Source organism: Notechis scutatus, chromosome 1 (assembly GCF_049901735.1).
Source record: "Notechis scutatus isolate UNSWTSFEM ecotype Mainland chromosome 1, rNotScu1.2, whole genome shotgun sequence".
Taxonomy (NCBI): Eukaryota; Metazoa; Chordata; class Lepidosauria; order Squamata; family Elapidae; genus Notechis; species Notechis scutatus.
In genome coordinates, this window is record NC_142009.1 from 175,697,398 (window position 1) to 175,710,924 (window position 13,527).

Sequence of the window (13,527 nt, forward strand, 5' to 3'; positions counted from 1 at the left end):
TTTATTTCATTCAATTATTGATGTAAACTAGAATCTTTCAAAATATTTATAAAGGAAGAGAGATGTTTTCAATATATGAGCCCAGATATTTCTTTTTTTCTGTCCTTTTGATATAGAACTTGATAATTTCTACATATTGCAAATTGGTCTTCAGTTGCCACTCACTCTTGAATATCTGACCTATTTTAACTAATAGTGAAAAAGCCAAGTAGGATTAGGTCTAATTAATAGAAAGATTAATAAAAGGTTATCAGGAAGTGCTAGCTCTGTAAACTAGATTGGGGGAAAACAAGAAGGAAAAATGAGTAAAACATTTCTATATTGTTGGCAAGAAAACACAACGGCATGTGCATATCTTCAAGAGTCAAGTGCAACTTGAGGAAATCTTTGATTGTTTGATGTGTTTTTAATTTTATTTGAGATTAATGCTCCATCTAGAATGTCTACATATTCCTAAAATATGGTCTACAGTAAAAGTGCCGCAAGTTTAATGAATCTCAGAATATCTGTTTCTAGCTAATTGCTACCTTTGCAGTTTCTACTTTGAGCTCTGTAATTCAAGAAAGCCCCAGATGGCAGATTTAAGGGTACTACTAATTTATTGAGGTATAGATGTTCTACAGTGATGCAGGGTAACATGTTTCTAGATAATTTCAGAAAGTTAGATTTATTTTTTTAAACCATATGAGATACTTTAATAATGGTAGGATGGAATCAGTTCTGTATTAGGGTTAGGACAGGAGCCACCGACAAATTTTGGATTTACTTGTTTACTCGTATCTTCTAACACTGTTTTCTTCTAGTGCTTTCCAAACACACACACACCCAAAAAAAATAAAAATGGTGCTAAATAGAAGATGAGGTAGGATCCTGTAGGGGTAGGATTGTATTGTATAATGGATTGGAGATAGTCAGACGTCTAGTTTTCTTGTTTTTCTTGCCTTTGGTTTTACAGTATTCTGGAACCATCCTGAGTTGTGCTTTACACATACAGAGACACCAGTTTCATTTGGATCCAAATGTACATAACAAGCTCATTTTATGGGCTAGTTGCCTAATTCACCATATGCCTTTTATTTGCAGGTGCTTTCTTATTTTAAAAAAATATTATTTACAACTTAGTCCAATTTCTCTGAGATTAATCAAGCTACCATCCTCAGCAACATGATATAGATATAATTTAAACACAGGGTTGTTTCCAAATTTGGCCTCCATGCACAAAATGCTTTGTGGCATTTTGCAAAATAATAATAAAACAATAGTCCTAAGTTCTGTCCCCTGAGAATTGAAACCAGACCTAGATACAAATAGTTCGAGTGAAATAAAGAGCTAAAATCAAAAGGATCATAGTGGGGGGAAAAATGTGGGAGCTGTGTAAACTCCTACCCTAGAGTTTCATCTCAGGTTCACTGGGCCAGAACCGGGCCGAATCAGTAGAATACTACCACTTGTGGCACCTAAATAGATGCTACCTGCAAGAAAGGGAAAGGGCCACAAACTAAATTCTACCCGTTGTAGGACTGTGTTGTTACATCATTTTGGAAAAATTGAATAATAAGAATAAGGAGTCTGTTTTTTTTAACACTTTTAATGTGCAAAAAAGAATGGGAACAAAATAAAAAATGGATGGCACACAATGTATAGATATTATTCTCTTTTAAACTTTCAGGCACCAGTTCGTAAATTTAAATACCATTCCATGGGGTACAGAAAGAGTCAGTTTGGTGTATTGATTGAGGCACCAGGCTAAACTTTGGGTGGGTAACTTCAGGCCACTCTCAGCCTAGGTCTTAGGAAATCACTTCTAAAAAACCTTACCAAGAAAACTTCAGGGGCTAAACCAAATAGTTGCCAGGAGTCAGCACTGACTTAAAGACAGCCCCTCTCTCTTTCAAAAAAATGGTCTACACCACTACTAAATTATGGTCTTGGCCTCCTAGTTCAAATGGCACAAGATCTGCAATGGCCCTTTTTAACCATCTTTTTGTTTTAGGACATGGAGAAGCGCACCCCGCTTCATGTTGCTGCTTTCTTGGGCGATGCAGAGATTATTGAGCTCCTTATCTTGTCCGGTATGTATCTTTTCTGTTTGACAATTATGAATGCAAAATGATTGACATGCTCATAAATGCTACAAAGTGGAATGCCTCACTTGGTAATGCAAACTAAGAGGTTTAATATATGTAATACATCAGTTGCCACATCTGCCTCTCCCAGTTTCATACCTTCTATAATATTGAATTTCAACTTCCATGCCAGCTGGGATTTACTGGAGTTGAATATATGAGGGCCACCATGGTAAGGAAAGCCTGCAATATATGTCTGGGTTTGTAACTGCACAATGTTACTTTTTTTTCTTGAAAGCATTCTAAATACTACTTTTTCCAGTGTTCAGTCTGGAGCAACTTGGCCCTGTCAAATGTTAAGCTTCTGTCAAATACTGGTTTGGCTCACAAAATGGTTTTTGTAGCTGATTACTTGTTAATGCCAGAGTGTTAGCTACATAACTTTAAAAATGAACAGTAATGCTGGGTTTATTTTTTCATAACCCAGCATAAAGACTGGATATAGTGTTATAAAGGACTCAGTGGAAAGCTTATTTTATTTAATCACTTTGAAAAGTTGGCTATATTCTCTGTTGCTGGAATGCCTTGAAAAACTCTGTGGTTCTGAAAGCAGCTTTTTACAATAATGTGTGCTGTGGAGTTGGGACCACTGATTACACTACACTGAGCTATTCTGGCTCCCGTAGATGGGGTTTATGAAGTTGTTGCCAGCACATCTAGTGGGCACAAGATTGCAATCAACTGGTATAAGACTAGGCTTTGAGACAATTATTTCTTGCCCTATTCTACTAATATGTGCCAGCCAAACATTTCTGATGGTATTTAACTCTTAATAAATGACTATCTCCGTCCAATTATCACTAATTCTAAATCCTTTCTAGAAGTCCAGAATTTCATACACTACCTATGTCTAAAAGATAAGGAATATTCCATTATCACATAAAAATAAGACAACCATTTGTTTCCAATATACAAGTCTGAGTGCTTCTGGTTTGTAATCAAAACAGGCTTGCAATCAAAACAAGTCAGAAATAGGAAACAGAAGGTTTTTAACAATGGAAGAAAATATTTCTTGAAAGTATTAGATCTAAATGGACATTTTAATTTGGACAGCTGCCCTGAAAGGGCTAGAGGTAACTGTAGTGCTCCAGGAATAAAGACTGGAAGTGGCGGTGGTGGCAGTGATAGGGAAATTGAGAAGAGAGACATTGAAAGGAGTGCACCAAACAGCTTTTTTTTTCTGGAGCATTTTCTTAAAATTATAGTTTAAAGAGGATTTTGTAAAATTCAGGGGAAACAAGTACCACATGGGGCTTCCCTTGAAGATCACTCTAAAGCTTCATCTGGTCCAAATGCAACATCATTGGCATTCCTTGGTATGCCAATGTAACACTTCTGCTTCACAAGTTCTGTTGATAGCAGATTTGTTTCCAACCAGGTGTGATTTAAGGTGCTGGTTATCTATGAAGCCTCCTTACATGGCCCTGGTTACTTTGTCTTCAACAGTATCTGCCCGGCTGATTTTATCTGGCAGATTTGGCATGCTCTGGAAATTTTTGTTTAAACCATTTCATCTGACACAGGACCTGCCGTCTGGAACTAAGTTCCCCCGAAAACTGGATGGTCCCCATCCTTCAAGACTTGGCTCTTTGCTCATGCTTTTCCAGAACCCCTATTAGATTGTGCGGGTTTAATTTTGCTCTAATCTGCTGCCTTTTATTCCTTGTTTTTGTTTATTATTACTTCGTTTTATTCCTTTAAATGTTAGTTATTTGTGAGCCTCTCAGAGTCATTGGGAATGCATTATCCAAAGTAAGCAACTTTCTTACAGTAGAGAGCTGTATAATTTTAAAATGTATATATTTGATCCTGGAGGCTGGAGGTGTATTGCTGATAATGTCATGTGGAAGGTTATGTCAATTTGGAAGGTTAAGAGTTGATTGGAAGGTTAAAGGATGAAGAAAACCCCATTTTGCTCCTCACAATCTTCCAAATTGGCAAAGTCAGACGTTGCTGAGATTAACCATGACCCATAAAGACATCTGAGAAGGCAAGACACAAGTTGCTCATCCTTGCTTTATGTAGATGTAGCATCTTTCTACTTCTTACTACTATACAGCATGGTATCACATGAGAAATCTTGGCTGGAATTTTAACATTTAGATGCAGTTATATCTTGCAGATTCCAAATTTGAACGCATTTGTACCAAAGCTAATTGTAGAGACAGGTAGTTTGTGCAATATCAGATTAATTATAGTTCCTCCAGATTTGTTAAACATTTTTATTAGCTATCAAAACTCAAGTCATATGTTTTTAAGAGAACAAAAATGCTTTTGAGTATTTTAGAATGAAACAGGACTTGTGGCCTGTTCAGCGCCCTGTATTTTTTAAAATGTTTGAATAAATAAAAGTTTTTTTATTCTACAATTAAAACAGTTGTATTAAAAATTTAAATAACATTCTATAAGTTTTATAAAAATGTATGATCATTACTTTTTCACTAATGAGGCTAGCTGCTTAATGTTATTCAAAGGAGATAAAATAACAGGGGAAAGCAAATAAAGAAAATTAAATAATGGAATAGAAAATCTATATAATTGGGAAAGCACCATTTTTTTTGTTAAAATTATTTTTCCCATTATGAATAATTGATATGTGGCCAAGAGTTATTCTTCTTCAAATAAGAGCAGATACTCAAAATAGAAAACCAAAAGCTAATTCTGAATGTGAAAACTCACACATCTACTTAATAATACTTTATTGATTAGCTATTAGGCAGCACTTACAATGAATGTACTTGTATTAGCCAGAGCCCCAGGGATAGAAGACATAACGCATATATTACAGTATTTGAATATCAATTGTAAAAGAAAGAGATATCTGTTATCTGGACTGCACATTAGACAAATGACCTATTGGGATCCTTATAGAAAAACAACATATTTCATATGCAATCAGAATGCAAAAATTACATATAACATGGCAATTTATTTGTTCAAAACAGTACAGTTGAGAACTATATATGTGGATCTGATTGGGGTAAATTGTGACATGGAAATATGATTTGCATTTTCTTACTGCTTGTATTCCATTGTTAATATAGGATTTTATTACTGTGTGTTTTATGGTTTGTATTCTGAGATGGCTTAATGGCTAATCAATATAGTATTACATTATTTCTGAGAAAAGATAAAAGATAAACTTAGGAAAAATATAGAATACAAAATTAAGAAAGAAAAACTTTTTATTAGTTAATGCTAAGCAGAGGTGGGCTGCACTTACGTTACCAACCGGTTTGCAGGTTGTGAGCATGCAAACACACGCGTAATCGCTTTGCTCGCACGTGCCCCTTTGAGAGTGAAACGGAGCTTCAAATATGCAGCTAATCAACTTAGGCAGCTCCGGTGAGTACAGCAGGGGCGGCACAGAACTCAGCTGGGCAGCATGCGTGGGGGAATAAGGCAGAACGTTAGTTATATATGGAAAGCCTAGTGGAGCAGCGGGTGGGTGGGTGGGTGGGCCCAGACAGTTCTCATAACTAAAGGGTTCTGTTAGGAATGATAGTCACCTAACAGTTGGGTTGGCAATATATAAACCAGGATAGTCATTTAATACTGTTGTATCTTTAAGATAATGCTGTAATTGTGATTGGCTGAGGTTCCTCCAATGGCCATAAGATGAAGCCAGAAACCTGGTTTGTTCTCTGCATTTCCCTTTTGCCTTTTGCCTGGTCGTCGTTCTGCTTGAATTGCTGTGAGTCTTGCAACTGTTAGAAAACTCCGTTTACTGAACTTTGTTTATGATACTGGTAAAGAAAAGAACTTCGTTTTTGGATTATCCCTGGACTGATTATTTTGAATACTAACTGCTTTAACTGTGTATGATTTGGACCGTTTGTTGGACTTTGTTTACCCATTTACTGGAAGTAAAACTTACATTTTACTATTCAGTGTATCTGTGTGCTGGTTGTGTGTTATTCATCACCACTCTTATTATGTTTCCCTGAGTGCAATCATTCTCCTAACAGGGAATACCTCAGCAGGTTCTCCTGAACCTGAGCGACCAGGCAGCAGCCCACCACTGATGCTAAGAAGAAAAGATAAAGAAAAAGCACAGTAGATAAGAGAAGAAAAAGAAAAATATTTAAAGAAGTGACTTCTGATCTTCTTTGCAGAAGTTACAAAAACATACTTATTGTCACTCCTGTGAAGGTTATATCACAGTCTAGGCTATTTCTTAAACTGAGGGTTTCTATCAGAAAAGTACAAAACTCAGGTCTAATGAGTCTGATTAGTGAAGCATAAAATGAGACAGTTGAATGTTTTCCCTTGACTGGACCCCCATCATTGTCTAGTTATTCAAGTTACTTTGAAGAGGGGCCATAGTTCACTGGTTGCATGTTCATTCCTTAACATTAACTATTGAAAAGATGCTTGGGAGTGAATTAAATAAGTTGTGACAGTACCTTAAGAGATACAGAAGGAAGAGTTGCAGCCAGGGCAACTGTCTGACAAGTGTTATCTCAATCTACAGAATAAATGTGGGTGGAGAAAGTATCTCAGAAGGGACCTTCCCTAGTTTGGGGAAGAGTAGAAGTAACGTAGGGAAGAGGTGCTTTCAGATTTTCAAGATTTTGTTACTGTAATCTTCCAATGAAAGTAGTATAAGACTTGGGGTCCTGGTTTCCCAACTGGACTACTTTGAAGGTTTTATAGTGGTAGATCAGAAATATCCCAAATTGTGCATTGATTTGATTTATGTGAAAGATATATTTCTAAACATATGAGTCTAGGCTTACAATAGTTTAAAACATTAGTACTAAAAAAATCAACCAAGTAAAAAAACATTGAGGTCTAACTCAAGAACTTCCCAACATAAAAATAATACTTAAAGGCTTACTTAAAATCTTAATTTAAGGCTTGGTGGAGCAGCCAGGTCCTTAAGGCCTTAAAGAAGGCGAACAGGAGTAAGGCCATCCAGATCTTGGGAGTAATGGTGTCTCATATGAGAGACCCATAACAGGCACATTTCCTGGATCCCATCAGATCACAGTGTTTAATAAAAAAAGACCTGGAGCATGTCCATTTTATCAGTTCTTGTGGTTCAGGCAAAAATAATTGAAGATAGATGGTGTCAGCTGGTGCTCCGTTCAAAATCCAAGAAATAAATACTTAGACTCTTGTAATTAGAGAAAAGATATCTTTTACTGGAAGTCAAGTGGTAGCAACAAGAGAATTCAGAATCTGAGGAAATAGGCACATACATCACATATATCAAGGGATTGAAATGTTCCCACCCCCAATAGTTCAAACGGTTCTTCCAATTAAAAGTTGTGAACCTCATCATGTGGATATCTTCAGGTGGTAATGATTAGTTGACCTTGGCTTACTCAGATAAAGGTTTGCAGTTGCACAGAGAAGAGAAAGCTAAGCAAGAAATAGAAACCCTCCTCAGTTTATACAATATTAGTTAGTAACACCTCCAGCTCACTTCCCATACTTTTTCCCCTTCCACCCCCCATTACTCATGACAGCCAGAAAGAAGCAAAACAAAGGAAGAAGATCTTGAAGGCTGACAGATGGTCCCATTGACTTTCTGCTTCTGTGCCATGTGTAGAGCTACCACCTCAAGTAGAAAAAGCAAGGCTAAATGAAGTGATAGTTGGAACTCAGCATAAAGCAGCCTTCCCCTCCTACACTTCCTCTTTTTCCCCAGAAATCAACCCAATTGGAAAAGGAGAATAAGAATATGGAGGAAAAATATCTGCAGAAAATTGCTTCTAACTTAGTGCTTCATTGTTATTACGGTCAGTCCTTGACTTAACAACCACAATTGGAACTGGAATTTTGATTCTTAAGTGATGTGAATGTTAACCACATGGCCAGACCAGATTTTATGACATTTTGACTGTGATTGTTAAGTGAATCATCCAATTGTTAAGCAAATCATATGGTTGTTAAGTGAATCATGCTGTTGTTAAGCAAATCTCGCTTCCCCTATTGACTTTGCTTGTTGGAAACTGGCTGGGAAAGTCACAAAACATGACTATAAGTAACAGTTTTGAGGGTAGGACATAAGTCGTTTTTTTCCAGACCATCATAACTTCAAACCACTGTTAAATACTGTATATAGCAATAGACTTATATACTGCTTCGCAGTGCTTTACAGTCCTCTCTAAGTGGTTTACAGAATCAACATATTTCCCCTAACAATCTGCGTGCTCATTTTACCCACCTCGGAAGGATGGAAGGCTAAGTCAACCTTGAGACGGTGAGGACTGAAGCCCTGGCAGTCTGCAGAATTAGCCTGCAATATAGCATTCTAGCACCATGGCTCTTATGGTCATAAGTCAAGGGCCATCTGTGGAAGAATCCATGTTCCAGTTTTTTCTTTTATCCTCCCTGATGCTTCTTTACTGAATTGATAAAACTGACCTTCCTCCCAAGATCATGTGTAAGGATTATGGAGATAATGAATATGAACCCATTGGGATGCTTGAAATATGTTTTCTGGATGTCAAGCTTTGTTTTGTGCTTCAGTATTGGTGGAGACATTGATGAAAACATTGGGATACAATATTCAAAAACCTATTTTAGAGAGCTCTTCCTTCTAAAGTAGAAGTTATCCTCAAAGGAAATGGGTGGCATACAAATGAGATAAATAAAGTAACTGCATATCAATAAATAAATACACCTTTCCTTTTTGAAGACAACCCAATCATGTTTTTAAGGTTTGGTCAATGCTACCTTTTTGTGTTTGTGTGTGCTTTCTACTTACAAAACTTTGAAGTGCCACTATTTATCAAGGACATCATTGCTTGTACTCCTTTTGAGTAATACAAGGTTACGACTCATAAATTACTTTGCTGTAGTGCCTCTCTCTATCAAAGTAATGCAGTTTCGTTTGTTAAAAATAGGTCTGCATTTTGGATGATGCTTCATAAAGCATGGATTGGTTGAATACTGATCAGCATAAACAGCAGACAGCAAAACTCCTCAAAACTTTTCTGTTCATTTTTTATATGTAAAGTAACGCAAGAAGGATTTATAACCTCCCCTTGCTGTGGAGGCTAGATCGACCCTGCAAAAAGAATTGGCCCATTGAATTTCCCTCAAGGCTCAGGAGAGAAATTTGGTGAAATATGTTGATAGTTAGTCTTGTGGCACATGAACTAGTGCACCAGCAGTACAAATAAACATAGCATGTAATGAATAAAGCATATGTCCTTTGCATTGAGACATATCAGGAATGGGCCTCTGGGTTACCATTAAACAGAGATTATTCAGAGTTAATGCAGAAGACCAGCAGCCAGATGTTTCAAAACAGCACGATGAAACTGGAGCCAGCGTGACTGTTTATGTAGGTTGAAGCTGTCAGACTGAGATTGTGAGGCGGGGGATAAAAGGATTTTGGAAATCCTGCTTGAATTTATACACAACTGATTCACAGAACCCGTGTTTTCACATCAGGGATTTCCGGTTCAATACCTGAATTGTTTAGCATCAAAGGGGCCCCACAAAAAGTTGCTTGTTCTCTATGGCTAGCAGCCATTTCTGAAATTTTTAAAATTGAAAACCATTTGGGCGAGACAGATATCTATCAGGAGCATGCTGCAAAGAGAGAAGGGATACCCTTCTCCCCTTTCTGCCACCATGACAAAAATAGCTCTTGTTACATAAAATTAGTTTTGGCACGAAGGAGACTTCCCCCACCCACCCTCCAATGTTAATTTATTTATGTATCTGATTAAATTTTTATACCATCAAGGGCCATGGTCTCATAGCGGTATAAATCTCCCCTCCATGTTGTTGTTCCTCTGTTGAAATCACCCCGTCAGCAAAGCTTTAAATTTGATAAAGAACCATGTTATGATATGATTATTAGCTACACAATTCAGAGCAGATTAGGTTGCTTGATTCTTGCTAGCTGTGGGCCAAAGGCGGTGTTCAGCAGCACAGCAAACTTCAAAGGGAAGCTTGGCTCTTTCAAGCTGCTAAAATGAATGTCTGAGCACATCTGCAGGACGCTTAATATTGGTTAGAACGGTGTTAGATTTGTGAAAGGGTGAGCTGCCCAGTGGCAGTCCTACCCTGAGGTTCCCAAGAGTTACAAGTGGTCTGATTAGCGTGGTCTCTACTCCCCAATTCAATACTGTGCTATCAAATACAGAATATCAGCCAGATGATCAGGAAGGAGAATTTGGTTTATGGATTAATGCTCTTCTATCAACCAACACTGTCTTATCTCTGAGTGTGAGGTGCAGAAGCAGAGCTCTGAGAGTTGCTGGTTGAGACTTATGGAAGTTGTAACCTAAAATATGTTGCCTAATAGTGGTCTACAAGAATTTTATGTAATAGAGCCATAATCTTTGAGCCAGTAAGGCAGTATAATATCAGGGTCATATTATTTTAAAGTAAAAGGTAACTCATTTGAATGGCTCTTTTGCAGCAGTGGGAAAGGTTCCATTCTTAATCAGACATCCTGAATAGTTGCTTTTAAAATACATTTAAATACATAAATGAAATGGGATGTGCAGATAACCTATGTTAGATAAACAGCACCTTGCAATTTTGCAAAGGCAGAGAGGATGTGGAAACCAGATCTGATTGACAAGGCACCTACTGTACTTCTGTGGTGTGTTTAGAAATGTGTTTCATTTTCCCAGGAAAATTTACACCTTATTTTTTCAGAGATTGCAGCCAAGCAATCAGTAAAAATGTGAATTCACTTCTTTTTTTTTTCTTTTTCTTTAAAAAAATTCTATCCAAACTACATATTAAAGTATTAGGCCTATTGATGACAAAAAGATTTCTTCCGTCTTCTGTTTAAATATTATTAAACAACAATAGGACACTAGCAATAGAAAATAGCACATTCACAGAATGAAAGGGATTTGGGGTGGAATGAAAAAAACAAGTAGCATTGATAAGGGCTGTCTTTTGTTTAAAAAAATAGTAGCATGAGGATTCTACTAATAGAATAGGGAAGAGTCACTTAGCTGAGATGGGCAGATATAGAAATTGAATGAATGAATGAACGAACAAATGAATGTCCAGCTTATTTTAGGTTTTAGAAGGGAATCCAATAAAGCAATAAAATGCCGTCTCAGTGAAGCTATGAATTCTGGACCTTCCCCTTCTTCTCCACTTTCTCATTTGCTCCGGGTATAGATTTGAAGGGCAATTGGTCAGGACACATGAACTTAATTTTTGTATAAGTATGGATAGCCACAGAATAGGATATGTATGAGCAGCATCAGTATCAACAATGCAAATGATAGGACCGCCTGGTCTTTGACAGTGTTACAATCACACTGTTGATGCTTACCTGCAGAAGCCTTTCATGGTTTTTTAGTAACTGGTTAAAGCATCAGATTAGAAACCACGAGACAGTGAGTTCTAGTTCTGCCTTAGGGCCAGTCACTCAACCCAACACACCTCATATTGTTGTTTTTGTGGGGAAAATAAAAGGAGAAGGAAAGAATATTAGATGTGATTGCCACCTTGAGTTATTTATAAAAACAATAAAGGCAATAAAAACAAACAAATAAATTAGTAGCTCTGATTACATTTTGAATACCTTTGATCATTTTCAAAATAGTATTCTTTTTATATTTCCATCCCTGGCCTCACTAGGTCTTTCCTGCTGCTAGTTTTCTTTCTCTCTAGGAGGTATTAATTTAAGAAAGTCAATCCTTTTTGCTTCTCTTTCCTGGTCAACTCTCCAGGATTATTTTGGGAGTCAGCAAGCTTACTTTGCCTTTGTTATCAAAAAAACGAGGGAGTATGGTCTGGAACACATTTCATATTGCATGCTGTTCTGTTTACCAAACCTCACTTTGGGGTGAGGTGGTATTTAAGAGATGTCCATTTGATTTGCAGGAGCCCGGGTCAATGCCAAGGACAACATGTGGCTGACTCCTCTCCACCGAGCTGTTGCTTCAAGGAGTGAAGTGAGTAATACAGCCAATGCTTCAGCAATATACGTTTCAGAAGTTTCAACTTAAAAAAATGCAGTACTGTTACTTCATCCCTTGTACACATATCCATAAAGGAATGATTCAATATAATTGTCTATGTAAATTCCAAGTTAGGTGTCTTGAATAATGGGCTATTATGTGTATTTAATGTACTTACTTAGTAGTCAGTTGGATCAGGGAATCAAAGCTGTGAAGCAGACATAATTGGGAGTAGGAGAAAGGAAGGAAAGAAGGAAGAGGGTATATGCTGCATTGGCAGTTATGTAGTGTAACATTCACCATTATGTCTGTTGTGTCCTGTATTGTCAAGTTATTCATGTGCCAGGAAGATGCAGCCCACTTGTATCCATAAGGCCCTAATAAGCATTCTGTCTTCCTGTCAGCTTGAGACTTCCAAAGGGTTTATAAATAAATTAAGTTACAGCACAAGCTTCTTTACATTAACCATTTGGTGACTAAATGGAAACATTTTCCATTTCCCTGGAATTCTTTGTGGCTCTGGTAATGCTTGCATTGTATTCTTTAATCTGGTCATCATTTTTGTCTATGACACAGATGAATAAATGCTGAGTTTAACCTAAAAAGGCTAGCATGCAAAGCTTGTGTGGTTTCGATGCACATATCTGGTTTACTTAATAGATTTGTACCATGAAATACAACTCCATAGTCAATAATTGAAAGCATAAATATAGGAAACACAAACACTTACTTGAGAAGAGAAATAGAATTAAAATTTGATATCACATGCTGATCCAGAATTTTGTTTCTGGACAGATCTGAACAGTAATAAACATTCACCAAATTGCACTGTTGCTAGCAAGGAAACTAATTGAAATTTATTTGAAAGTTTTAAAGTTTCCAGAGGCTTGAAGAGTATAAATGTCTTCAAGAAACAGAAGCTGAGGTTTTCTTTCTTGCATAATTATGAATCTAGTAATTGTACTGGATCCCAGCCTTCACGTTGCCAAAACAAGTGGAGAGAAGAGAACTTCCATTATCCTCCCTTTATTTTCTTTCTACACAGGGGCAAAGGCTAGTGTATAAGTTGCAAATAAATGCTACTTAAAAAGGAGCAGGTCTAAGAGAAATGTTTGGCAACATGATTACAAAGCACATTAACTTAATCAGTTCAACCCAACCTTATTTTAGAAGTATGGTTACCTACATTGCAGTCAGTGGCAGAAAGGAGCGTTGGTAGACTTACCTGTGAACGCGCCTTCTCAGATGGTGAAGACAGGATCCATGAATGGGATGTATTCAGCTGTTTGACTGTAGACTGAATAGAAAAACTGAAGACACCCCCCCCCCCGGGCCACTGTCTCCAGTTCTGAATGAAGTCGAGGCTTTCCTGTATACGCTGCAAGAGTCCAAACTTTGTATAACATTCATGATTAGTAATAACTTACATTTCAGTCCAATACACAACATGATTGCCATAATCTAACAAATGGGTGGGTCTGGATCCTGTCTTCACCATCTGA

General features: G+C 37.2%; 1 protein-coding gene across 10 annotated transcripts in view; it reads left to right on the forward strand.

Moving 5' to 3' along the window:
- The window catches only part of ANKRD44 (ankyrin repeat domain 44), a 157,324-nt gene that overhangs the window by 63,993 nt on the left and 79,804 nt on the right, over positions 1-13,527 (forward strand). For all 10 annotated transcript variants that reach the window (XM_087949532.1, XM_026667970.2, XM_026667965.2 and 7 more), the window contains exons 3-4: positions 1,994-2,072; positions 11,949-12,019. In XM_087949532.1, coding sequence (XP_087805658.1) covers positions 1,994-2,072; positions 11,949-12,019 — 150 coding nt within the window. The remainder of the gene's footprint in view (positions 1-1,993; positions 2,073-11,948; positions 12,020-13,527) is intronic.